The following is a 27,783-nucleotide window of genomic DNA, read 5'->3' on the forward strand; positions in this document are numbered from 1 at the left end:
GCAGCAGGGCCAACAGACAGAGCTGAGGTGACTCTGCCTGGTCACCTTTCACTGAGCTGTCAGTGCTCTGACCTTTTCCTGTGAAACATGCTAATGAAGGAAGGTTGTGGTTAATTGGGAACCAGTCTCACTTTGCACTCCATCAGTTCAGAGAAAAAAATTAGGACCTTCTCCCTCCAGTTTTTCTCCAGCAATGAAGAGGTGAAAACCAATCCCACCCCCCTGGGAAGGTAGAGATTGAATCAAATTGCAGAAAAATGCAATCACAGCCCAAAGCTTCAGCCCTGAGCATGCTGATGCCCCCCATACCTGTCTGCAGTCTTGGCTGCCACCTGGGCTTTTGTTATGGCTGAAGCACATTCATCTATTTCTCTGTTGATCTTATCAAGTTTGTCTTGCTGTGCTTTAAGTTTATGGTTATTGATCTCAAATATGAGGTCATGTAACCGTTTCACTTCCTTTTCTATCTTACCAGCTTTCTCTGCAATGCCATTGTAATCTGTCAGAAAACAAAACCAAGTTCAGGTCATTATCATAGAATCCTAGAATCCTAGAATGGGCTGGGTTGGAAGGGAGCTCAGAGCTCATCAAGTCCAACCCTTGCTCCACTCCCCCCGTGGTTCCCAGCCCATGGCACTGAGTGCCACATCCAGGCTCTTTTGAAATAGCTCCAGGGATGGAGAATCCACCCCTTCCCTGGGCAGCCCATTCCAATGCCTGAGCACCCTCTCCAGAAAGAAATTCTTTCTCATGGCCAACCTAAACCTCCCCTGGCACAACTTGAGCCCTCTTGTGCCCTCTTGTCTTGCTGAGAGTTGCCTGGGAAAAGAGCCCAACCCCCCCCTGGCTCCAACCTCCTTTCAGGGAGTTGGAGAGAGTGATGAGGTCTCCCCTGAGCCTCCTCTTCTCCAGCCTCAACACCCCCAGCTCCCTCAGCCTCTCCTCAGAGGATCTGTGCTCCAGTCCCTTCCCCAGCCCAGTTGCCTCCTTTGGACCTGCTCCAGCACCTCAATCTCCTTCCTGAGCTGAGGGGCCCAGAACTGGACCCAGGACTCAAGCTGTGGCCTCCCCAGGGCTGAGCACAGGGGCAGGTGCCCCTCAGGACACCCAAGAGCTACAGTGATTAAAGTCACAGAAAGCTCTGCTGTGTACATCCTGCTTTCTGCTGTGAAAAACGTTGAGGATTTTTTCTTACCCTGGCAAAAAGGGAAAGTTAGAGCCTGCAAAAGCCTTCACCTGACTTCAGGATCTTTCATCTCCACATTAACAAGTCTTACTTCAGTTAAGTTTCCTGTGTATCTGTTTGTAATACAGCCATAAAAATCTAACCAAATAACAAAAAAAATACTAAACCCAATGTTTACTTTAGCTTGACTGAAACATAAAGCTGAGCAATTACCTTTTTTGTAACTATTTAGGACGTTTTCCAATTCCTTCTGTTTGACTTTGTCCGGAGCAGCAGCAATCACATTTGCTTCAAGTTCCTTAACTTGACTTTTTAAATTCACTTCTTGTTCAGATAAACTCTACAGAAAACACAACTGGGTTAGGATCCTATCCATTAAAAAGATTCCTGAGGGCAACAAGGACCCTGTTAAGCTAAGGCTGGAAATTTTCCCCCTGCACACTCATGGGAAGCCAGGGATTGCCTCAGGCTCACCTGGATACTCGCTGTGTACTTCTCTGAAGTATTTCTCATTTCCCTGGTATCTTGGTGCAGTTTCCTTATAGCATCTTCAAGCTGTGATTTCTCCTCTTCATACTGTGCTGCTCTTCTGCAGTCCTCCTGCAGCTGAGATTCCATTTTACTGACCTACAAAAAACATGGGGATTTGCTCAGTGCCACCTACAAAACAAGGCAGGATCTTCATGCATTAAACATTGGCTGGGATTTCTTGTGACACGAGGAGAAAGTGGAGTAAAAACCTGAAAATCAGTTGTAGCAGGGCAGAATGTGGATGCTGACTGCTGAGGAGATCAATTCTAAGAGTGAGGAGCAAGCACGAGGAGAACTGAGCTGAAGAATCACTGTCAAAATACTTCATAATGGAGAATTGTTTTAAGAAAATAAAAGATTAAGCTCCAAAGACTTGAGTCAGAGTGGTGAAGGCAGGAACCAAAAAACAGGCATGCAGGAGCTAGGAGAAATTTTTATTGTAGTTAACTGTTGGTTGCTGGGTTTTGTGGTACTTTATAAATCATTGTTGATATTCCCAGATTGTAACTCCTCATGCTGATTGAAAAGGACATCACACACACGTGTGTGAGCTGCCAAAACCAAAGGAACTCTGACAAAATTCCACTTTTAATTAAGATTATGCACTCACCTCTTCTTCTGAAACATCCATCCTGACTGAGGAGCCCATTCTGCCCTTCATTACTTTCCCCCCACCACCAGTCATCGTTCCTAAAATAAAAGAGATGAAAAGCCAGACATTGTGCTCAGACATCACCTGTGCAGCAGTTCCAACAGAAGGCTAAATTGGCACCTAAATACCTGACTGCTCAATGATTTGTCCTTCCAGGGTGACCACCCTCCACCTTTTATCTGCTTGGAATGCTATCCTGGTGGCTTCTTCCAAGTTGTTGGCCACGAGGGTGTCCTGTAAAGCGAAGTAAAACGCCAGGCGAACGCTGGGGTCCTCCACCTGCACCAGGTCAAACAGCCTCGGGGTGTTTGCAGGAGTTGGGATCTTCTGGATTTTTTTTTCCCATGGAGTCATCTACATCCAAAAAGTAAAGGAAGGAAGGAGAGGTTCCTTAATAATGATTCTTATAATGCAGGAGAATTGCTGAGGTTGTTTCGTTATTCTAAAGGGATATTAAGGCTTTATAGTAAATGCATTCAACAGCAGAGCTTTTTTCCTTGGGGATCTCTGCTTAATTCCAGTATAATTAAAACCTCACTGATAAGTCTTTTATAGTTTACAGTTAGTAGATTACTTGGTTTATTATTAGTTTCCTAATTTGTTAAAAAAATCTAAATATACACACAAAAGACACAAAAATCTGTTATATACATACAAGTACCTAAAAAGCCTTTTAGTTGTCTGTAAGTAAACATTATAATTTAATAGCAGAATACCCTAAGGTACCAACAGCCTATTAAAACATTTTATATTTTATCTTTTCCTGCATTAACACGTACACAGCATAATATATTCACCTAGAAAATATTTATACACGTGCATATTAGGACACTGCACACAGACACCACTAGTCCTGTGCACATAACAAGTTGTTCTTAGGACTTTTACTTACTTTGTCCAGGGCTATAAATGTGGCAACTCCAATTCCTGTGGCTTTTAGGAAATTCACACATTGCTGGGCAGTGTCAATGGTGTCAACAACAATGTTGTCCAAGGCACCACAACAGGAGGAAATGGCCACATCATACTTTTCACTGATGGCTCCCAAGTCTCCCTAAGAATTGGAGGGGCAGAAGTACACTGATGAACTCTTTCTTGTCTCTTGGTACTAAGAAATCAGTGATAAAATGAAATCAAATTGCATCAAATGAAATGAGAGGAAAACAAATTCAGTCATAATTATTTTACTTCAAACGTGGTGCTTCTGGTAGAGCACATTCCCACAGAAGCTGCAGCTGACTGATCTGGATTAAAGACCAGCCTAGCAAAAATGTAAAATATAAACCTCTCTCACAGCCATTGCCTTTCCTAGAAGAACCTCAAAAATCATCTTTTTCTAATTTATTGCAAGCCCACAGCATTTGCAACTCTGCTGTCCGAATCCAGAGCCCTGGAGAAGTGAGGAATTCTCCCTTTCACTCTGTGACAAACCCATTGCTCTGTTCCTATACATTTTAAGACTAAAAGCCTAACAAACAGGCTTCAAAAATTTACCAGTCTTCCATATATCCCAGGAATATTTCCATCTTTCTTTTGCTGAAGCAGAGCCTCCAGCACTTTTCCTTGACTGCGACTTTGTGCTAAAGAACTTTTGGCTTCTTCTACTTTTTGCCGTAGATTTCGAACGAGATTTTTCACTCCTGATTCTTGCCTTTCCAGCTCCTCCAGCTTCTTCTCTTTCTAGTGGGTAAACAAAAGAGATTCTCTTAGCCTCAGGAAAGGTGCTGCATTTGGGGAGTCTTAGATTCCTCATCATGCAGGCAACACAACCAGCCACTGAAAAGAAGTAGCAATCATTTATGGGAAGAAGGGCTTGTATTTGGATACACTTTGGCTGGTATTTAGTGAACTTGGATACAAATACAACAGCTGATGAATTCCTGAATCAGGCTTTGGACAAGGTACTGGGATTTTTTTTTTTTAGGGAATGAGAAAGGAGCAAGAAGTGAAATTGAAAAAAGACTCAGAAACAGCCATTTATTTATTTTGATGTGGCTCGTTATATTTGCACTGATTCCCTTGCAAGGATAAGTTAGAATTTCATTTCAGTGCTTAATGTTCACATTTGCATCGTGCAAAATAGGTTTGAAACCAAATCCTGAGTATTAGAGTTTTTAATGATATTTTATTGGAGCCACTTTTTCATTTGTTTTCACCATGATTATTGCTAAAAAGAAGAGAGGAGCTTTGGTTTGCTGCAACACGGTGTTGCAGCTCAAAGAAATTACAGGTGGAAGTCTCACCTCCTTCAATTCCTGTTCAGCTTGGGGTAATTTTACAGCTATATCTTTGATAGCAGCTTTTCTTTCCTTAAGGGTTTCTGAGGTGGTGGTCAGAGCCTCCTTGGCACGATTTAGCTGAGCCACAGCAGCGTTGTGGTGGCTGAGGTAGAGCTCGAGCTCTGACTGAGCTACATCCATCTTGGAACGAGCCTCGTTCACCCCTTTACTGAACTCCAGCAGCTCCCTCTCTTTGCTCTGCAAAAAAGGGACAATGTTACAGCTACAGAGCTGCAAAGCCCCATGGGATTCACTCCATCGATCACACTCTGTGAAAGAAAGAGAGGAAACTAGGGGTTTTTTTGGTTTTTTTTTTTTTAACTAGCTCTGCTGCCAGCAGAAAACTCTTGTTATCTGGAAGAACAAGTGTTTCTTAATTGATTAAAATATTCTATATGGAAATGAAACAAGACACTCTGCATAAGTAAAAAGAACAGAAGGGAATTACCATGGAACATTTGCATACAAGTTTTGTATCATTTTCTCTACTTCAGGTTGGGAGGAGCCCTTCCTCATCGTGCTAAATTACAGATCAAGTGGAGAAACTGTGTTTTCAGAGTGCAGAAAATAATCCCCCCAATTTACAGGACAAATTTCCAGCCTCCAGGTGTTTAGTGACTGAACATCTAAATATAACCAACAATACCCAGGTGTTATTGTAGTTACCTATTCATTCAGACAGGTGACAGCTATGTGAAAGGGTCAGAAATCCAAGAGAGAAAACCAGAGGGTGTTAAAATAATGCAAATGTAGGATTATTTCATATACATACATGATTCACTATACATACATGACACCTGATCATTGTAACAAGCAGGCAACTTAATGATTTAGCTCTGATTATAAATTCAAATTATTTCCCAGTTAGGCTCCACTGAACTAGCACATGAATCAGTGTATTTATCATATAAAATTGTATTTTACAACTACCTTGTGATCCCTTCACTCTGAAGTGTAAAAGCTATAGACAGGGTGCTAAATCAAAATACTCCAAACCTCTTTTTCTTTCTGAAGTCCTCGTGTCTCTTCCTTAAGGCTGTCCATAACCTGCTTGAGTTTTAGTTCTTCTTTCTCCTTTGCCTCTTCAAGAAGCTCTTTCTTAGCTCTTGCTTCACTGATTGCTTTTTCACTATTGGAAGGGACATTTTTAAATTCTTCTACCTGCAAAAGGAAAAGCCTTTAAACCTCCTCTCCCACTGGAAGTAACAATTTTCCCTTATCTTTAAGCCCTGCCTTTCAAGTGCCACATGGAAGTCACAGGAAGCCTAAGCCCTCATGTGGTTTTTTGCAGGAGAGACTCCAGTAGGAAGCCAGGAGTTTCCTTGCTCAGCTCTAGAGCCCGTGCAGAGAAAAGCCATGGCAGTAAAACAGCTTTAAACACAAGAATCTGAACCACAGCAAGGCTTAATTCTTAAATAACTGCTTTCAGAAGGCCACTCTAGATCCAAAGAGTGATTTACAATCTGTAGCAGCTGGCCACAACCAACCTGGTAAAATATATCCACTCCATTAACTGGGAAAAGGGGGGGAAATAAAAGTTTTGAAAAGGTAGTAACTGTGAAAACAGGCAGCATTCCTGTTATCTCAACAAACATTATAAAAAGATGCTGGGAAAGCCTTGAGATCTCCAACCAGAGCTTAGAAGTAGGAGCAAAGTTTCTGAGTTTGCCTTTGGACAGCAGGCAGCCTGGTCCCACTGGCCACAGCCTCCCCTGCATCACTTCAGCAAGTGATTTGCAGTGGAAATTCCCAGCTGATTTAAACAACATTAAATATCTGATCAAAGAAACAAATTACACAAAATTTTGTTGCACAAAATACAACTGGTGTCCTGTGCTGTTTTATCCCAGCTGCACAAAGGTGTTTCCATTTGTGTAAAAAAAAACCCAAGTGCAGTTCACACTACCTTTTCTTTGTCCTTTTGAAGTTGCTTCTCCAGTTTTTTAGCCTTACTTTTGGCATGTTTTAGCTTTTCCCTTACTTTCACATCCTGCAAATCCAACTGAGTAAATTTTTCTTTGTTTTCCTCTATGAATGCTGTAATTTTATTGAGTTTCCTAAAGGGAAATAAAGAAAAAGTAATCTACTCCATCCCCTATAAAACCATGCCAGTAGAACTTAGCTTAATAACTAAGAACATAGAATTTAAACCTGTGCTACTCAGTTCTTCTGAAAAACAACATGCAACACCTACTGCATTCACAGAACTTCAATGTTTCATCAGAAAAAAAATAAACTAACAAAGCAATATTAAACATATATCCAGTATTTTTTTTTCTTTTGAGAGGAGTTTGTTATTCACACCTCTGACAAACACCAAGATTTCAGAGGATGAGAAGGGTAATATTGCAGCTGAGATTAGCACCCAGACAAATCCATTTTAGGAAACCAATTTATCCATCAAAGGTTCCTAAGGAAACCACAGAAGGGTACCTGACATCCAGGTACCTAGATCCACCATGTGGATCTAAAAACCTAAAACAATCTCCCAGTTCTTTCTTTAAATTGATATTAAAATGTATTTACTTTAACAGAAATCAGACCTTATTGTAACTGTGAATATTATCAAGATTTCTTCCACAGAAGAAACCTGCAGAACCAAATCAAACCAAGGAGTATTAAAAAAAAAAATGAATTTTTAATCCACACCAGGCAGGGAATGCTGAGATATTTACCACAAGTTTTAGGTGGAAGAACTACTGAAAAACCCAGCTGTGCTGCCTGTGTTTGATCATCTCCCCAAGCAAGTGATTCCTCCCCCTTTTTCTGCAAATCCTGCTCCCTCTACCACCCCCCATGCAGAATGTACAAAACTCAGGACACTCAGGCTAAGAACCTGTACCTGGAGTACTTACTTTTCAAGTCCTTTCAAAGCTTTATTCTTGGTTTTCATCTGATCTGCAAGCTTACTACTCTTCTCATTAATGTCTTTTGTTTCTTTGTTAACTTTTTCTTTCTGCATTTCCATATTATTTATTCGTTTCTTCAGGTCATAGCTAGGAAAAAAAAAAACCAACAAAACAAGGAACTCCACTTTATTCCATAAAACTAAGATTCTCAGGGAATATATATTTCAAGTCTTAACTGTAACTAAGTCCTAATGTCCAGTTTTGAGTGACCTTGCCAAGCATGCAAAACCAGTAAGGAAAAAATAACTTTAAACACTTCAGATGAAAAATATTCTTTAAGCAATCTAGATTCTCAAATTAAGTATAAAGCTGCAAGAGATGATTTTGCCAGACTACTTTCCTTTGTAAAAAGCTGACAAGCAGGTTTTTGGTTTCATTTTTTTATTGGTGGTGTTTTGAGGTTGTTTTATTTTTTTAAAAGACTTTTATAAAAATGGTCTCTTATTTTCCACATGCTGTTCAACTAATTGTGAAGGACTGACAGGCTGCTAAGAAATGCAAAATATTTGTAGTTAAGAGACACAGAAGCAGAGATTAACACCACATTAAAGGCAAAACTTGAGGGAAGTACTTACACATAATATTGACAGATCCGATTCTTTTCTTTAAACATTTTGTTTTCCAGACAAAGAAATTCAATGGCTTTATTCTTGTCTGCTTCCAAGGCATCCTTTTCTTTTTCCACCAATTTAACTCTGTTTAACTGGATCAGAGAGAGTCAGAGCTGACTTTTTATCTTTTTTTATTTTAATTTAGAAGTCACTCAGAGCTTGTGAGACTCACCTTCTCTCCTCTCTGCTCATTTAAAACCTCTACTCTGCGACACAGGGTTTTGATAGGATCTTTGAGCCTTGCAGATCCTATTAAATCTTCCAAATATTCCAGCATGCCTTCATCATGTTCAGTCTGGCCTTTTGGCTTCATCATTGCAATCTGCTCAACTTCCCCCTTGGAAAAGAAAAGTTGGATGTTTTCTTTTCTTCATTTTTTTTTTTTTTTCCCCCTTCCTTAATTCTGAGAAAAATGCATCTCTGGAATGCAGGGATGTGACCATATTCTAGCATGGTAAGAACAAAGTAATTCAGTAATCAAACTGACATCAGAGTAGCAATAGATTTGAGAAAATAATGCTCAAAATAAATAACAATTTCCTCCAAGGAGTGCATGGTAGTGATGGGAATAAAAACCATCTTCTGAAGGCAACATTCAGGTCTACAAATTCCTTCATTGCTCTACACATTCAAAATCTATTTCCCCATCCTAAAAAAAGAAGAAGAGAATAAAGCATGCCCTCTAGGCCAATAGTCTTCAACAGATATATAGAATATAGCACCCAGTAGTCTTCAGGTGGCTTAATCAGGATTGAAGTCCCTGAAGGTTCTCTTTAGAAAACAGGTCCAGAAAAAACATGTCTGATGGATGAACTGGACTTGTAATTCATACAACTGAGACTCCTTGTTGGGAAAAGAAAAACACTCTTTAAGGATTAGGCTTCCTTCATTTAATTTTCCTTTAGGTACAGCATTAACTTTAAATTATCAAGCTGAGTAGTAACAATTATTTACTTTTTAAATTAAGAAATAGGAGAGATTCAACTAAGTCAAGAACAAGCACTGTTCATTTTTACTTACTCTTTATCATACAACAAAACCCCCAATATCAATGTTTTATGCTCAGGACATCTTCAAAATAGAGATTTTAGTTTGTAAACTACCTGGTCATCTATCAGCAGGTGCAGACATGAGGTTGATTACACACACACTAAAATGGGATCAGGATCAAGAACAGATGTGACACAAACTGCAAAAATTAAATAAAGAGAATGCTGAGGAAAAACTACTCACCCTTCAAAAAACTGGGTAGTTAGGAACATGACAAGGGAGGTCTTAGTTGTAAATATAAAGTAGTGCAGAGTACCAGTGCTGGCCTTGGTGACCAGTTTTTAAACCCATGGAATAATAAACTGGATTAAAGGTTTTTATTTAATTTTAGAACTGACAAGATTTTAAACCAAAACAAAGTAAAATTTCTATTCCAGTATCTGAGCCATGCATGTAAAAAAAAAAAAACCCAAGTCTATATCCAGAGTGAAAATAAAGTTAAAAATTCAGTTGTCATTGCTGGCTGCTCCTTGAGCTGAGGCTCTATGAGAGGGATGAGGAGGAACTTTTCCAGAACATAAAGGTGGAGATTTATGGAGAGGAGACACAGAAGCCAAAGGGCAGATCCCTAGGTGAGCAATGCAAGTCAGACCTGCAAGCACCTAAAGCAGCTGAGGATAAAATATTCCTGAACTTTAGCTACAACTTCCTGGCCTTTTTTTGCCCCTCAGTCATATCACTGAATAGCACTGGGCTGAGGAGAAGGGAAAAAGCAAAGTTCTGCAAGGTTTGTAAAGTAAGAACAGGTATTTATTAAGTCTTTCTTGCACAGAATTCCTTTTTTAGAATAAAGCAGGCAGAGGTCAGGTTTTTTTGGGGGGAGGGATTGTTTGTTGTTTTATTTGTTGGTGGGTTTTTTTTTAATTTTAAATTCTAGAAGTTAAATGCATCTAAGCTTTTATTTTCTGGTAATTGCTGTTCCTAAAAAGTGTCAGGTTAGAAAAGGAAAAAAAACCAACCAATCCAGCCCAAACAAAACCCAAAATAACCCCCAACCTTTATTTTTATTTCTTGCAGAGCTCAAAAAGCCCAAGAATTAGTGTCCTAATAACTGCAGCTGTATTCTGCTGACACATCTGCCAGTCCAATGCCCCTTCCCAGGTTAAACAGGATTTCCCTGCTAAAATCCAGTGCCAGTGACACTGCTCATTCTTTGTTTCTTCTTGCATTAAGGCATTTCCTCTCTTCACACCCAAGAAAAAACAATCACAGAAAAGCCACTGAATTCAGGTGCTGAGCAGCAAGTCTAACAATTTATATGTATATATATTTGTTTTAAATGTATATTTTATAGCATATATATCACTGGAGTTGGGTGCTCTACCCCACATTTAATCCAAGGACAGGAATTATGGGCAGACAAGGAATGCCACTCACTTTTTAATGATCTGGATAAATATAATTATCCATCTTGAAGTCCCAACCATCCAAGAAACATGGTATTGTTGTGAGGGTTCTCCACACCTCACCTATGTCAGGTGGGATAACTACAATGTTTAATGAAATAGTAAATAAGTAATCAAATGTAATCCAATTGTATCTAATTCTAGAAGCTCATAAATGAAGAAATCAGGGGGTTGTTTGTCTCTGTGGTAAATATTTCATATGAGCAGGAATTTCTGGTGACTTCAGCTGAGGCCAGACCTACAATGACATTTTGAAAAGCTCAAGGGGGAAATTGGCAAAGGTGAAATGAGCCCTGAGGAGGTAAAACAGGGGAACTGGACACACCAGGCTGCCCAGTAACAATCCTCAAGGCACCACAGGCCAGAAGTTCAGAATTACACATCCTTCATGTCATGGGAAGAGATGCAGATGGAGCTATTGACATTCTTGGGCTCTTTGCTTATCAAGGGTAAAAATGGAAACATTTAGAATATATAAATTATTGAGTAACAAGAGTATATAAATACAGAAATAATAATAATTAAAATATATAATATAGAATTCATAAATTATTGAGTAATCAGAGTATTGTTTATGATTATTTATCAATTAATATATTAAGAGATCTCTTTAGCCCACCCTTACAGTTAACACATTATGAAACAAAAAGGCTTCCAGCTATTTTAATGGATAAAGGAGACAGAAAAAGTTGTACCAGCTCTTCTTGCAATTAGTCATGACAAGGACTAATAGGGGAAAAAAACCCCACAGTTTAGAACTCTGCATTCTGGTAAAACCTAGGAGTCAATCTCACTGCTTCCTAGCTTTTCAGTCCTGCTTATTGTTTGATCCCATGATTTGAATTAAAACAAAACAGCAATAAAACCCACAGAAAGCACCCTTGCTCACTTATCTAATAAAAGATCTTTCAAAACACGGACAGCACTACTGAAAGTGAAACTAAGCAGGCAGACATTTGTTGCAAACAAGCTTGGGCATGCTCAGCAAAGCTGTCACACCTGGCTTTAAACGTCTCAGAAGAGACCACCAGGAAAGCTTTTTAATTCACTGCCTCAGTGAGTTTTCTTCCTCTAGCTCACAAGCATAAATTCCTGAGAGGAGAGAGAACAATGTGCAAATTAAAAATAATAATAATAACACTACAAAAATCCTCTTTAGATGAGAAGACAGTCAAAATGGATGTCACCAGAAAGACACTGGTGGCACTGGCAGACAGCTAACCAAGAATCAAACATCCCTGAAGGGAAGGGATCACCCTATGGAAAAGCCCCAGGGATCCACTGAGCATTTGGGGATGGTTCAACATTCAGAGGAAGAACTCTAAATGGAATTCCAACCCTAATTTCAGTTTCTGCTTTGTGTGCCCACCTCAGAGTGAAGTTATCAGTGGATGCTGCCACATCCCTGGCAGCAGAACACAAGAGAACCCAAGTTATCTGTGGAGAAATTTCTGAGCAATGGAATGAACTCAGAGGAGCTCTGGCAACTCATGAGAAACCTTGCCAGCAGACTGCAAAGGTATAAAAACAGGGCAAGAGCCATTCTTGTTGGAAATCCACTTTTTCTAGTGAAAAACTATGAGGAATAACTTCAAGGAATTGGAACAGGGAGATTCTGGGACAGGGAGATTCTGCTTCCCCTTGCATGGCTGAACTCTTGAGGAGGAGAATTGTTTCACTGCTATGATGTTCAAGGTGCTTTCCAAATTTCTGGTGCAGAAAAGTAAAAAACTTAAGAGCAAAAAAATCATAAAAGCTCTCAAAAAACCAGAGTAAAAATTGCTCATCATACAATTACCCATCTGAAACCAATGATTAGGAGAGGGTCAGCAGCAGCATTAAATACACCAACCAGGAGTGCCTGGGCTCCTGTGTCCAACCCCTGAGGATGCTGTGGGGTGGGTGCCCAGAAAGGCATCTGATAAACTGGGACAGGTTTGTTCTGTCCCTGTTTTCATCTGCAGAGGCTGGCAGGTCTAGGTTTGGAGCCCATGCATTTTGGTAGAAGTTATACTTGCATCCTAGCAGTATTTTAGGAATGCTGGCCAGTTAAGACACCTATTATAGATGGAATTCATCTAATTTCACTTCCTATGTGGTCCACCCACTCTTCTGCATTCACACAATGCCCTAAACTCTCTATTACCTCATTTCTTAGAACTCTGACTTTCTCCAGATTCCACAGTCATTTCTTGAAAGAAATCCTGTCAGAACACAAAGCTTTTAATCTGAGTTTACCACATGTCTTAAGGCACAGAACAATCTGAATTTTCAAGCAGGTTATCAAACTGCTTGATACAGGACAGTTCTGACCTCCTTGTGGTGTTGGAATGGGAATGATGGGAATTTCAGACCAAAAGCAGAAGGTTAGAATCTTAAAATTTAGGTATGAAACAAGACAGGGTTAGCAAAAATCCTCTGAGGTTATTGAGAGCAGGTTATTGACAGCAACCTTAAAACTCTTAATGAAGAAATGATACCTATTTCTCTGGTTGGGAAAACTTCCCCACATTCTGAGCAGATTTTCCTGGAGATCCTAGACTTCTCACCCCTGAAAATGTGAGGCAAACACCTGAAGACTGTCTTGCAAAACACTAAATTTTGTCAGCTCAACTCTTATTCCAACATCTGCAGATCCATTTTGTTGGCCTTCCACAGAATAATTAGGGCAGCAAAGATGTAAAAATAATTTTCCAGGATGTTGGCTGATCACTTGATTTCTAATGTCAAAATAAAGTGCTGAAAACCTTGGGCTAGATTAGCACAATCCTATACAATCCAACAGACTGAACTCATTTTTGAGTTAAAACCCACACATCCAGGATGTTTTTAAGCAGAGTAAAGCACAGGCACATTAAAACATAGATTGTTACATTAAACACATTAAAACATGGATTGTTGCAAGGGAATTTTGTAGCTTGGAAGCCAGAACATGGAATTAAACAGCACTCTGGGGTGGGTGGGAGTAGTTTGGGTGTTTTCTGAGGGGAATTTTCTGTTGCAGTTGTTGTGTTTCAATTTTTGGCAATTTTTTTCTTCAATACTGGCAAATCAGACAAATCCTTTCTACAAGCTTTTCTTTTGGTTACATTTTCTCCACCTCTGAGAAGTAAGAAGGCTTTCTTCCTGCCCAAAGTTGTACAAAGGAAGCCAACTGCAACCAGGGAACACCTCCAGAACAGCCTGGATCTTTTCCTCTCAGAAAAAAAGTTGAAGTTTCAACATTTTAGGTTGACCCCCTCATACCTTGATGGCAAATCTCCCTAGCTGGGGCTCTGCATGGAACCAAGATGAGAGCTTCATTTCAGGATGTTTCTCCTACCAGCATCTGGAGTAATGAGCAGTAAAATAAGCCAAACTCCTACAATCTCTCCACTTTCTAATTCCTGCCTTCTAACAGATGTTTTTCAGTACTTGGAGAGAAAGCTGTGGGCTGGGGTTATGGTCAAAAGAGATAACTTTGTTTCAGGATTACATGACACTAACACAAACTTTTAGATACGATGACTGTGGCTGTGATATTTGGTATTTTTAAGGCAACCACAACTTTAATTTTAAAATTCACAATGTTTTATTAGTTGCACTGTACTGCTAGCATACTTCTGATACCATGCAAGCTTTTAGAGCTTTTTAAACACACATAAAAGGAAGTTTTGTCAATGAGTCCAAAATCTTTGGATGGATGGGAAGCAGCAGGCTACACTTAATCCAGAGCACACCACTTGTTACAGCACAGCTACAATAATCTTAAAACTTCTGGATACTGTTGATATGAATATTCAAATTGCTTGCTAAATTAACTGATTAAATGAATTAGTTTGCAACTTTACAGTATGACAGAATCCCATTTCATTAAGTGATGTGCAAATGTAGGCAGCTGTCAGAATATCATACAGCTTGTCAAGCATCACAAGATGGTCTTGTGATGTTTTATATATATGTATAAAAAAAAAAATATTTCAGAATGTTGGATTTTACATTCAAATGGTTTAAGCAGGAATGTTTGTTCCCCAAAAAAGGACTCTTGTCAGGCAGCAGGGGATCACCAGAACTTCTCCTTTAAGCAGTGACCTGAAGAGCTTTGCTGTAGCCAGCACATCCAGAATTCTCCTCAACTTTATATGGAAGTTCTGGACAGAACTGACTCAGCACAAGGCAGAGCTATCTTCATAAAATAATAATAAAGTTTAGAATTTCATCTTATTTTATAGAAAAGAGCAATGTTTCAGTGTGTTTTAAATGGTGAAATAGTTCTCTCAGAGCAAAGGGGCTGTGGACGAGTAACTTCACCAGCCACCTACCAGAGTTGAAAGTGCACAAAATTATTTTTCCTGCATATTCTGTGTAATTCTTGATAATAGAAAGGCACCCAAACTGTGGTTTTATCATGTCTAAGAGGTAGCAATGTGAGGTGATTCCTTATATTTCCCTATATATTATCTATACTGTTTTCAGCCCTTTATTATTACCAATTTCTCTTACACTACACTATCACAACAGTGCTGGCACTTCACTTTTTTCTGATTTTATTTTTAATTTCTCAAAATGATATATCAAAATATAGGGAATGGCTAAAATAAGTGCCAGTCTTGTGTTTCTTCCCTTTTCTATAGTGATAATTTCAATGTGACTCTGTGAATGTGCCCATTTTCCCCTGTCCATGTAGCTTGGATGAGGAATTCTATGGCCATGGACCTTGGAAGCTAAGTACACAGATAACCCATATTCCTGTAACCTTATTCTTCCTCTCCTGGAAATGTGCCTGGAACTCAGCTCTTGCTGTAAACCAGAGCAGTTTGTTGGGTTTTTTTTAATTCCATATTATTTGCTACTATTACTTAATGCTTGCAGCCACTTTATCTCATTTTTACCCTTCCTTTTTACCAGATGGCAGATCCACAGGAGGGGAGAAAGTATTAAATACTCAACTTCATGCTCTGCCTTCCAAGAGAAGTGTTATAAGCAAGGTGGGAAATCAAGAGAGTCAAATAAATCATAAATACACACACACAAACCTACAAGGCCACTACTGTGCAAAGAGGAGGGGAAAATTAGAATTAGCTTGTTATACAACATCCAGTTGTTTGCACAAAACTACTATTCTGCACTCTGGAAATAATTTAAAAGTAGCCTTTGTCAAGCTGTTTGCACATCTGTCTAATTTTAGAAGATTTCTTAAGGACATTCTTGTATTTAACACAAGAATACAAATTGAGTGCAAATCTAGAGTCACTTTGGAATCTAAGTCACTTATTGTCCAACCTACAATGTCTGACTTCAAGATTATTGGTATGTTCTAATTAAACCATTTAATTGATCACCCTCAATTAATCACTGGCCCTAGAAAAGGGATTTTTCTCCACTTTTCCTATTTCCCTATTTGCTGAAGAAAGCTTAATACCCAGTGGTTACAACGTTGTGTTGCAATGTGCAAAATACAAATCCCATGAATCACCCAGGGAGACTTTTCTGACCATGGAGGAGAATTCATTTTGAAACTGCACATGGACCCATGAGCATCTCTCACATCTGAGCAGTGAAATTGATTCTGCACTCTATGAATCAGTGGGGCTTTATTCTTACTTAATATTTTATTCAGAGAGCCTGGTTTTACTTAATTACATTATCACACTTGCTTTAATTTTGCCTGCCACTTCAGCTCAGCTGTCCTTGACCTTTCCAGAACAAACCTCTCCTCAGCACCACAAGCTCAGAGCTTGCTGTGTCTCCATCAGGAAAGCAACCTCAACAATTGAGAACTTGGGGCTTATCTCAAAGTGAGGAGAAAATCTGCTCTCCCTCATTTCCTCTCCAATACACTGAACCAGAGGCTCCTACATTATTTCCACAAAGCAGCAGGTGAAAAACTTGACTAAACTTCCTTTCTGGCAACATAATCTTGCCATAGGATAAGATTTAGTACATTCCAAAGTGCTGTTCCTATCAGTTACAAAAAAAAAAAAAAAAATCACCATAGCTGTTTATACTTGCTTAGGATTACATACATGAAAATATTTTAATTATGTGTTTAAAATACATTTAAGTGAAATATTACTGCAATTAGTAGAAAATTTGCTTAAAACAGTTCCAATTTGTTTGAAAGAAAGCAGCTCCCAAAGTGAATTGAAATCAGCTCACACACAAAGACACAACACAGTCTTTTAGCACCAAATCCATTCAAACTCTTGTGCCATTTTTTTCTGTAATATTCATTCCCAAAGTCACTGGGTGGGAGTTACCTATGAAACTCCACTTTCCTTTTTAAAACTTGGTCTCAGCTACACTTCTTACCTTGCAAGGCTGCCCCAGCCAATTCCAGCAGGCAGTGAGTGGTTGCTGTCCACAGCCAGTGTGCTTTGCTCCCCAGAGATGACCAGAACTGACATTCCTTCAAGTTCTCCCCATTTATTTAACAATTCCTCAGAGCAAACCAGCCAGGATAAAGAGGCTGATTTTTTTCTCTGGCCTCAAGGTTACTCTGTTCACAAGAGTCACTGTTGAGCAACAGCAAACATACTCACCTTCAGAGTTTTGCCCAGCCCGTAACAGAACCCACACAAATTTTCTCTCTACATACACTGATGGTCCAAAGAAATCTTAAAAAAAAATGTTAAAACCCCCAAAACCTAAATAATTTTGTTTGTTGCTCTTTGCAGATATACCAGTTCCTGAAGCTGGGGCTTTAGGTATGGAGGACAAAAAAATACCAGCTAGGTTTTACCCCAGTGCTCAGCATATTCATTTAATTTTTAAGTGACAAGCTGCATTTTTTCCCTGTTGCAGTTTCAGGCTGTGACCTGAACCATTAAAAATTCAAAATGTACTAAACAGCTGCTTCTTCCTAAAGTATTAAAACCATTTAGCAATTTATTAAAAACATGAAATATGCAGTGTTAGAACTTCAGGATCACAAAAATGACAAACCCCTCCTGTTAAGTGCTGGCAATATCCCCTTGTAACCAAACCCAGTTTTAAACAAGATTTTTTTTTTTCAATTAGCTAGGTCAGGCACAAAATGTCTAATACTTCTACAACTACTCAGTTAAGTCTTACATATTCTGGTTTTCCTGAGGTCTTTTTTGTAATGTTACTCTTAGAAGCCATCAGTAGTTTGAGTTTCATATTTTCAGTATGGAATCAGCAGAAGGACCTGGACCATCCCCTACTTAACTTTGACAAAATTCGAATTTTGTAAAAAGCTTTCAGATTTTATCCTCAAAGGCACCAAAATCTGCAATGCCAGAAAAAGACTGCAAAACAGAGGGTGAAGTGAGGAAAAGAAACTTACTTTTTAAAAAAACAAAACCTCCTAAAAAGCAACTCTTTTCCACTGAGTAATGCTAAATATGCTAGCAAGATGTAAGCAAATATCTAAAGGTTTTGTTACTACTTGTAGTAGTAACATGTCCTGTTAACACTTTAGTACTAACTATTGAATATTGTCACACACCAAAACCAGAATTTGATAATCCTTAATATTTTTACCCAAAATCTATATTCCAAGTGAAATATTTTAATTACACCCTACTGACATAGTAAAAAATGAGGTATTTATACCTTATTTTAAATGAGAAATTACTCTGACTTGATAAGGTAAACTTAGGGTAGTGTGTATTTTTGTAGCTGCAATAAGAGCAAAAAGCTAAATAAACCTCTCACTTCTCTCAAATTTTAAATAACTTGCTTTGAAAAACATAGAGGAAAAGGGGCAACCCTGGTGATAGCAGTTCACAGCCTTAACCTTCTGACATGATCTCATTTACTTCCTAATTTTTAGGATTAGGATTCTGAAGTGTTGCTGTCATTTTGTAGAAAATATTGCTAAATTTCCCACCTGGAAAGTACTCAGCTTTGAATCACCAAATCAGATAAATTTCACTTTAAAAGGGGCAAAACCTTACATGCAAAGAGAAAGGACTTTGTCTCAGTCAGAAAGACTCAAGAAACACAGAAAATCTCAGTAGTTTCCTCTGCTGTTCCTAATACAAGACCCACAAAGAGTCCAGTGGAATGAAAGAAAAAAAATAAGGGTGGGAATCCCTGTTTATGCCTTAATATTGGTTATTACCCCCTCTTTTTTCCCCACTGTGTAAGTGGAAAGCATGAAACTTCAAGCTTTTAGGAAAAGGTGTGTGCTCCTTGGTGAAAACTTCCAGAAAACAATTAATGGGAGAAGGAAACAAATCACATTTAGGGGGAAAAAAAAAAAAAATTTTAAAATCTTAGCAATACTCCCAGATTTTTAATTCCCTGTGGTTAAGGGGCATGCTAATACCAAGCTGCAGGTATTTCTGCACCAGAATTTCTGCACCAAGTGCTCCTTGGTGAAAACTTCCTGGGAAACAATTAATGGGAGAAGGAAACAAATCACATTTAGGGGGAAAAAATAAAATAAATTCTAAAACCTTGGCAATGCTCCCTCCCAGATTTTTAATTCCCAGTGGTTAAGGGGCATGCTAACACCAAGCTGCAGGTATTTCTGCACCAAGTGCTCCTTGGTGAAAACTTTCAGGGAAACAATTAATGGGAGAAGGAAACAAATCACATTTAGGGGGAAAAAAAATAAATTTTAAAATCTTAGCAATACTCCCAGATTTTTAATTCCCTGTGGTTAAGGGGCATGCTAATACCAAGCTGCAGGTATTTCTGCACCAGAATTTCTGCACCAAGTGCTCCTTGGTGAAAACTTCCAGGAAAACAATTAATGGGAGAAGGAAACAAATCACATTTAGGAAAAAAAAAAAAAAAACAAATTTTTAAATCTTAGCAATACTCCGTCCCAGATTTTTAATTCCCTGTGGTTAAGGGGCATGCTAACACCAAGCTGCAGGTATTTCTGCACCAAGTGCTCCTTGGTGAAAACTTTCAGGGAAACAATTAATGGGAGAAGGAAACAAATCACATTTAGGGGGAAAAAAAAATAAATTTTAAAATCTTAGCAATACTCCCTTCCAGATTTTTAATTCCCTGTGGTTAAGGGGCATGCTAACACCAAGCTGCAGGTATTTCTGCACCAAGTGCTCCTTGGTGAAAACTTCCAGGAAAACAATTAATGGGAGAAGGAAGCAAATCACATTTAGGGGGGAAAAAAAATAAATTTTAAAATCTTAGCAATATTCCCAGATTTTTAATTCCCTGTGGTTAAGGGGCATGCTAACACCAAGCTGCAGGTATTTCTGCACCAAGTGCTCCTTGGTGAAAACTTCCAGGGAAACAATTAATGGGAGAAGGAAACAAATCACATTTAGGGGGGAAAAAAAAAAATAAATTTTAAAATCTTAGCAATACTCCCAGATTTTTAATTCCCAGTGGCTAAAGGGCATGCTAACACCAAGCTGCAGGTATTTCTGCACCAGAATTTCTCCCTAGCTTAATCTTTGACTCTGCATTCTCACCCTTTTAGAAATTCTGCTAAAGTGACATTTCAGAACAACTGTATAGAAAAAAAGAGGCTGTTCAACACAGCTGTTTTGTTAGAGGTACATCTAACTCCATCTTGAAACAGAAAATGCAGGAATAAAGTGTTGGAGGGAATAATCAACTGGCATGGAGACTACAAAACAGATATATCCTCTTTTTGTGGGTGTAACTGTAAAAAAGGGCTGCACGAAAAGGCTTGAGGAAGTGAAGCAAGCACAGTGACCTATCTAGAATATTTTTTTTTTAAGAGGGGAACTGGAAGCTTCTTTGACAAAACCAGGCCTAAAATAAACTCCACCAAAAATTTCAGACCTTGGGAGGCACCCACTGTTCACTAATTTTCTAGGTCATGATCCTTCAGAGTAATTTGGGACCTGGTAGTAATAGTAGCAAAATAATTACAGGTAATGGCAGATATAGTTACTCAATTGAATTAATATTTAAGCACTTCCATCAAGTAGTTTAATTTAATTTATGTGTTAAATAATTTAGCACACAGCAAAATTCTCCATTATTATTTAAAAATTAGAAAAAAAAATGTGTGATTCTCTTCAGCCTGTGTTTAAAACAGCAAACATGCCAGCAAGCCTTATAATATTAGGGGAAACATGAATATAAAGGTTCTTATATTGGCAATTTCTATGATTAATTTTTACAGTATGGATTTTAAACTGTAGCTTTAAAAAACATAGCTTGACTTGGCTATAAATTGGTGTCCTCCACAGTTGTTACACAAGTGTAAATAAAAAGTACACTTCACGTGTTGCTTTGTTTTTTTTCTTGCACTCCCTTTTTATGCACATTTAATTTTTATATACATACTTCTCCAGTAAAACCATATCTGCATATGAGAGGGGGAGATAAGAGTAGATCATTAAGATTTAAGTTAATATTGATGCATTTTTACCTAAAGGATAAACAAGTTGCTGAATCTCTGCCACGCTTAAGCAGCACAATAATATTGGGGTTTAAGGTTTATTTTACTACACCAATATTTACGTGCTGCTAGGGCGGAACAAGTATGACAACTCTTCTAGTCATCCACATGTCAGGAAAACAAATTTGTTAACAGGAAAAAAAAAAAAATGATATCAGTATCTTCCACTGTTTATCTTCCTTAAATTTCTAAAGCAGCAAATAATGATTCGCATCTTTCTGAGAGCTTGCAAACCATGATGTGCTGCTAAAGTACTTTAAGGCCTCAAATAGAAGAGTTAAAACCTAGATTTTTTTTTTTTTATAGCTAGGACTGGAAATGCAGCTCTACTTAAAATTGGTTTTTTTCATACACCAACCTGTAAAATTAAGAACCTGTTATGGTCCAGATCAATTCCATGGCTTCGAAGAAGAATACCAACATCTTTGAAGGTTGTTTTCTTTCCATTGATGTGGTAGACAGAAGAATTATCTCTATAAGCAGTTCTAGATACATAAAAGTTGCTGTTAGGAATGACTTCGTAATCATCTCCTTCCTGTTTTGAGGAAAAACAAAGCCAGAAAAACAATTACTGTATCACAGGTTTACCTCACATTTCCTAAAAAAGCACAGAGGTTTTATCATGCTCAGGTTTTAAGTCAATTAATTGTACTCAGGGGTCTAGAAGAAGAGGGAATTGTCTTAAAGCTGCATATCTCAAAATAATTAAAAAAAAATAAAAATAAAAAAGATTAAAAATTATTTAAAAAAAAACCAAGTAATTTAAACTGCATGTCCTTCATATGATGCCTTTCCCACCTCTAATCAAGCTCCTGCTTTGAAAAAAAAATTTTTTTCTTCTTACCACTGTTTCAAATCACAAAGGAAAAGGCCTACTTCAAATTTAAAGTGGCTGTGCTTGTCCACCCTTTAAATTTCAGATTAGGGAGTCCTGAGTGACTGAACTACCGTTTGCATTTGAAACTCCTTTTTTATAGTGCTAGGAAAAGGAGTTACTTTTAGCTCAACACTTCTAAAGAGAAACTGGAGAAGATAAAAAGGCAAAACATTAAAGATGTGACCAATACGACCTCCTCAGTTTCCAAAGATATCTTAGATTTCCCTACAAAGCAGCAATTAAAATAAAGCTGCTTCTATACTCAAAAGTGTAATATTAATGCATGCATCTGGGAAAGATTTTATCTGGCCTACCACTTTCCCAGATTAACCCCAGAGCATAATCAAATTGGTATCTGGTATATGCAGAAATGATTAGAGATCATGAACTTGACTTTGTGTTAGCATCTAGGAGCTAAGTGAAAAAAAACCAAAAAAAAAAAACCTAACAAAACAAAACCAGTAATTTTTAAATCTAGTTATTAGAAATATAAGCAAAAGGTATGTGTGGGTGTAAATGAAATCAAAGGAAAAAAAAAAAATTCTGTCTCTTAAAACAGTTCCTTTAAAGGGTGTTTATACTGCCACATGAACAACACAATTTTTGAAATTTCAATGTATAGTTCACACTATTTTGACTGAGCCCAAATTCAACAATTGGTGAGCAGGAGAAATAAATTCCTTGCAGTGTAACTGAAATATATCAACAAAAATATCCCTAAGTTTTAATCAATACATCAAGTGGCAAGCAAAATAAACATTTATTTTATTTGCCTACTCTTTCTATTTCACTCAAACAAAATATCAGGTTGAAAAATATTTAGTGGTAGGATGCAAGGGCCTGAATTTTCTATGAAAAATCTGTTTCAAAATTGCAGACATGTTTACAGTTTATAAAGTCTAAATAAAAAGTTTCAGATCCATTATATATTTTTCTATTAATTTAGATAAACTAAAATAGTTTCTAATTGGTTTTAAAAGTCTTGCTGAAATGTGTTTTATTTCATAATCTATATGTTCAATTTAAGAACCTGTAACATATCTAAATGTAGACTTCCAAATTTTAGGGGTCCTGTTAACTTCAGAAATAAGTTTTATTTATTTGAGGAAATAGAGCTGCTAACTCTAAAACAACTTCTTAAAATGATTGCTACATATTTCTAAAAAGTTTTTAAATGGATATGAACCAGACAGTTGTCTTTGAGAAAATAAAAAAGAATCCCTACTAATATTTTAAGAACTGCACTATTCAATAAAGAAACTTTTCAAGCTAATTAACTTCGAGCTGATGTTTCACATCCTAAAGGTAAACTAAGCATGCTATGAAGTTTTCCCCAGCTCAAGCTAAAACAACAATTAAAAAATTTCAAATGCTGGAAGAAAAAAAGCAAAAAGCCTCCCCTGTTCTGACCAGAAGCATACATACCTTGTCAATGATCTTTTGGAAGTGGACTTCCACAGTGCAACTCTGGATGTCTGTATGCTCGTCAGAATAATGGATCAGCACTGAGAGTTTTTTGGATCTGATTTTTTGTGCTCGGTAGCCAAACACAAAAAGCATGGAATCAATGACATTGGATTTCCCACTGCCATTTGGCCCAATAATACATGAAAAACGCTGCATGACAGAAGGAAAAAAAAAGTGATATCCACAAGGAAATAGATGCTAGGCACTGTACATCACCCACTTCATGTGTGAACAGTTAAACACACAGTTATTTCTCTGGAAGTGCAGACTATTTGATAGCTTAATTTTTACTGCCCAAGGTAAAGCAGAAGGACTTCTTTAAGGAAAAAAACAATACACCTCAGCTTTCTAAATTTTAACTTGTTAACTCAAAGTGATACTGCATGCAGCAAGCATGCTTGGAAGGAAAGTTTCTTGATTAGCCACGTAAGTCTCTTGTGGGCACTAAGAAATATTCTCATTCTTCAAACACACCCCTAAGTGTTATCCAGAAAATGAAATAAGGAGAGAAGTGTGGTTTTTTAAGGCTTACTGAGAAATTAAAATTATACAGCATCAGAGTGGCACTTAACTGTTTTCTCTACTGCCCAATAAAGAAAATTTAGAATATCACTCTAAAAGTTAATTCTAAAGCTGAAATAGTTTTCAGTTGTTTTGAGGTGAGCTTACACGAAAATACAAGAAGCAATCCTAACAGCCAGTGAAGTCTTACCTTCTTTTCTAAAATGTTTTAAGGTAAAAGAAAGATACCTTATGAAAAGGTCCCAAAGTTCGCTTCCCTGCATAGGATTTGAAGTTTTGGTTTACAATATGAGTTATCATGAGCCGAGGAGCACCAGGTTCATTGGTCATTGCTGGAGGTGGGGGAGGAGGGATGCTACCCAAAATCTCTTCTAAACTTCGATTATCAAGCACCTCATCCGAGTCTGCTACGAGCCATCCAAAACAAACAGAAAGAAAAAAAGAGGCTATAAGCTCTCAGTAACTAGACACCTTTGAAAATGTTCAACTGGAAAAGCAAATATCATTTCTGTATCAACCCAGCCTAGACTTTTGCCTGGAATTCTCAAAATGAGCCAAGTGGAATCCAAATTCTTTTCAGGAGGTGAATCTTTAAAAAAAAGAGATAGTGAAGATGTCCCATCGACCCATGAGTGGGTTTGTTCTCTCATTATGTAATTCTTATTCCAACACACTTTAATAGGCACTCTGCAATTACAATAGCTACAACCCTCACAATAAGCCTCCAAATCTGAACCAGGCAAAGTCTTTCTAATTAATAAGTGCAAAGCCACATTTCAAGCGTGCTCACAAGTCACTCTCCAAGATTTGGGGCTCGCTGCACAATGCTCTGAAAGCTGTAATGACAGCACAACTACTCTGCAAAGACAGGAAGTTTGTTACGAAAACAAACTGGCCCCCTGGATATCAGCTAGTTGTAAGCAAAGCAGCTTTTCAACAGTTACTAGCAACTTTTTCTTCCAGTAGACAGTAGTTTTTGCCACCAATTTCAACATATCCATCTACTTGTCAAATACCTTGCTTCAGGAATTGCGTGGCTAACTACCTAAGACGAGGCACACTGCTGTTTTTCCAGATGTTTTCAGCAAAATCTCAACTCAAGAAACCCAAGAAAATACACTGCTTCACGAAAAAGAAAGTCAAATCATTTTAAGAGTTAAGTAAATAAACTTGACATTTATTCCATTCCAAGAAATCCCATACCATTGGCTGCATATAAATTTGAGAAACCCTGCTGTTGTACAACAATCTTAAGTACAATGTTACAGATCAAAAACATGAAATAAGACTTTATTAGGAGAAATTCTACAAATTGCTTTTGCACTTGTACTAAATCTCTGGTCCAAACACTTTAACTCTTTGCAAGCCCTCTTTACCATTTCAAAAGAAGCTTAAACTTGCCAGGAGTTTCAATATTCCTTTCTAGAAAAGAAAAGAGCAAATCCTATCTGGAACAGTTGGTAACTTAAACGAACTTTGCTGCTAAACAGGCACTATCAGCGAGTTGCTACACCACCAGAAGCCCACCTACCTGCTGGAGGTGCTTCACCAAGCTGCCTGGCACCATCCTTTTCCACTTCCATGTCACTGGTGGCCTCCTCTGAGGGCTCTGTGCCTCTCCGATGGGCTGCTGTAGAGGTTTTGGTGCTCTTGCCTGGCATGATCTCAGTTGGCTGTTCCCCTTCCACTCCAAGCAATCAAACTACTGAAGGGATCTGTCTCCTTTGCTAACATAAACAAGAAAACCCCGTGTGATCTAAGCATTGAACTACAATCCCCTGAGGAATATACCTACACGTTTGCCCAGATGTTTGACTAATTTAGAAACTAAAGACTAGAGGTATCTTTGAAGACAAAAATACAAATTTGAAGCAAAACCTCGAGATTAGCCTCATAATTATATATATCAAGACATATCATTCCCCCCCCCCAAAAAAAAACCAAAAACCAAACCAAAACAACGAACCAAGCCTAATCTTTAGAAGCTACATGAATCTTCCTACTGAGAACTCCTACAGCCATGTTCAGTGCAGCCACTCTGCTCAGAGAAAGCAACCCTGATGCTGGAGGCAAAAGAGTTAAAGACACATTTGAAATAACAAACCGAGTAACCATATGTCTATAGTCTTCTGGAAGCCCTGTTCAAATACACGTTTCAGACCTGGCACTCATTTTCCTTTCAACAGTCCATGCTGACTGTAGATTTTACATAGATAGACAGATAAACAAAAAGACCTGCATAATTACAGCAAAGACTCTTAAACACTTGAAATCAACACACTCATTTCACAAAATACAGCACAACCACTACTGCCATCATTCAACATTCAACGAGAGAAAGCAAAACAAAATACCTTCATCTAGCTGTGATGTTAAAGCTAACTGATCAAGAACGAAAAATTACAAAAGTCCATCAGCTGGCACTCAAGCACAGCTCCCAAAAAAGTATAAATAGAAAGCAACCGATGAGAAGAAAGAGGACTTGTAGGAGCAAAAACTCCCTCCATAGAGCTGAAATTGCAGCAAGTGGCGAAGTTAGTTCGCAGAAAAACAGACATGAGAAAGTTTACTTCTCACAAGATAAAAAAAACTGACGTGGTTAGAAAGTCATCTTACAATTGGTGCCAATCATTTGACGTTTTCAGACCTACCCCCAACCCACACTCTCATGAGAGTCCTTCATTTGGGACAATGGGGGAGGGGGGGAAATGAGAGAAAGAACTCATTTTAAGGCAATTTGAGTCTATGCCCCTGTTAAGAAGTTTTCCGCAATGGCTGTCTCAGACAATTACAGCCTCTCAAGTACAAGATTTTTTTTTTTTTCCCCAAACTGCTCCACTCCAACAGAATTGTGCAATATAGACCTATTTACCTTACCAACCCTCCCCCCCCAGATACTTCAACAGTATGAAACAAGCATTAACTACTTGACCTCAGCTTTTCAATCGCGATAAATCAGCTGCCACATACTCTCTAACAAATTTAACAAATTCGTGCCCAGCCCCTCCCCCGGGCCAGCTCAAAGGTGTTTGTTAAAAGCATGTCTGGACGATCTCTTGCCAAGTGCCGTTTTTGTTACGGCGAAAAAAAAAGAGTCAGAGACGGACAGAAAACCTTACGAACAACCGATTAAATCCGATAGCCATAAGTGAAAAGTTTCGGGGTTTGGGTTTGTCGGTTTTTTGGTTTTCCTTTTTTTTAATCCATCCGTTAAATTAAGGAGTGCAGCTGCAGCCTTGTCACACTCCTCCCAAGGCGTTACGGACTTTCTTGGGATTTGTGTCTCATGCTTCAAGCGTAAAAGGAGCAGGCAGGAGCTGGTAAGTGAAGGATCCCTGCTTTCTAAGCAAGCTAAACTCCTACCTCGGTGCTACCGAAACGTCCTTGCTGTACTTCCCCGTCCCAGTTGGGTCTCTGAAATTCACGGTTCCCCGAGGTCCGTAAGGGCACAGCGGGAAACCTGGGGCTTTCTCTCTGGGGCTGCACAAGACCCTCTCTCATCTCCTCCCACAACCCCAATTTTCCTCAAACCAATCAATCTGCCGACACCAGGACGGAAAAGCCGAACGCTCTGCCCCCACTACACCGAGACCGAGCAGCCGCCGGGCAGCACCGACCCCTCGGGAAGGGACCTCGGAGCGGGCAAGTCCCCGGCCGACCGGCCCGGTCCGGAGAGGGGGGAGACCGCCGCATTTAACTTCCTCTGGACGGGGAGGAAAAGGGGAGGAAAAGGGGAGGAAAAGGGGAGGAAAAGGGGAGGAAAAGGGGAGGAAAAGGGGAGGAAAAGGGGAGGAAAAGGGGAGGAAAAGGGGAGGAAAAGGGGAGGAAAAGGGGAGGAAAAGGGGAGGAAAAGGGGAGGAAAGAAAAGAGAGGGGAAAAATGAGGAAAAAAAAGAGGAAAAAGTATTTTTAAAAAGAAAATTAAAAAAGAGGAAAA

The 27,783-nt window shown here is 38.6% G+C and overlaps 2 protein-coding genes across 7 annotated transcripts in view; one reads left to right on the plus strand and one right to left on the minus strand.

The window, feature by feature from the left end:
- The window catches only part of SMC4 (structural maintenance of chromosomes 4), a 31,273-nt gene extending 5,758 nt beyond the window's left edge, over positions 1 to 25,515 (minus strand). Inside the window, exons 1-17 of one of the 4 annotated variants that reach the window (XM_071752768.1) lie at positions 25,379 to 25,515; positions 24,076 to 24,251; positions 23,284 to 23,475; positions 21,340 to 21,516; positions 8,341 to 8,505; positions 8,133 to 8,260; positions 7,504 to 7,644; positions 6,555 to 6,705; positions 5,645 to 5,809; positions 4,613 to 4,846; positions 3,864 to 4,049; positions 3,262 to 3,423; positions 2,498 to 2,723; positions 2,328 to 2,407; positions 1,661 to 1,813; positions 1,400 to 1,526; positions 310 to 499 (exon numbers count right to left, since the gene is read on the minus strand). In XM_071752768.1, the coding sequence (XP_071608869.1) occupies positions 310 to 499; positions 1,400 to 1,526; positions 1,661 to 1,813; positions 2,328 to 2,407; positions 2,498 to 2,723; positions 3,262 to 3,423; positions 3,864 to 4,049; positions 4,613 to 4,846; positions 5,645 to 5,809; positions 6,555 to 6,705; positions 7,504 to 7,644; positions 8,133 to 8,260; positions 8,341 to 8,505; positions 21,340 to 21,516; positions 23,284 to 23,475; positions 24,076 to 24,251; positions 25,379 to 25,508 (2,783 nt within the window). In that variant the 5' untranslated portion in view covers positions 25,509 to 25,515. Of the gene's footprint in view, positions 1 to 309; positions 500 to 1,399; positions 1,527 to 1,660; positions 1,814 to 2,327; positions 2,408 to 2,497; positions 2,724 to 3,261; positions 3,424 to 3,863; positions 4,050 to 4,612; positions 4,847 to 5,644; positions 5,810 to 6,554; positions 6,706 to 7,503; positions 7,645 to 8,132; positions 8,261 to 8,340; positions 8,506 to 16,915; positions 17,062 to 21,339; positions 21,517 to 23,283; positions 23,476 to 24,075; positions 24,255 to 25,378 lie in introns of those variants that run through there. The other 3 variants (XM_071752767.1, XM_071752769.1, XM_071752770.1) reach the window with 3 other exon arrangements.
- TRIM59 (tripartite motif containing 59) overlaps positions 1 to 27,783 on the plus strand; it is a 47,705-nt gene that overhangs the window by 19,381 nt on the left and 541 nt on the right. Inside the window, exons 4-6 of one of the 3 annotated variants that reach the window (XR_011727571.1) lie at positions 15,512 to 15,591; positions 24,818 to 27,167; positions 27,400 to 27,489. The gene's annotated coding sequence lies outside the window, so the exon portion shown is untranslated. Of the gene's footprint in view, positions 1 to 1,781; positions 2,332 to 15,511; positions 15,592 to 24,817; positions 27,168 to 27,399; positions 27,490 to 27,783 lie in introns of those variants that run through there. The other 2 variants (XR_011727570.1, XR_011727572.1) reach the window with 2 other exon arrangements.

Source organism: Heliangelus exortis, chromosome 9 (assembly GCF_036169615.1).
Source record: "Heliangelus exortis chromosome 9, bHelExo1.hap1, whole genome shotgun sequence".
NCBI classification, from domain to species: Eukaryota; Metazoa; Chordata; class Aves; order Apodiformes; family Trochilidae; genus Heliangelus; species Heliangelus exortis.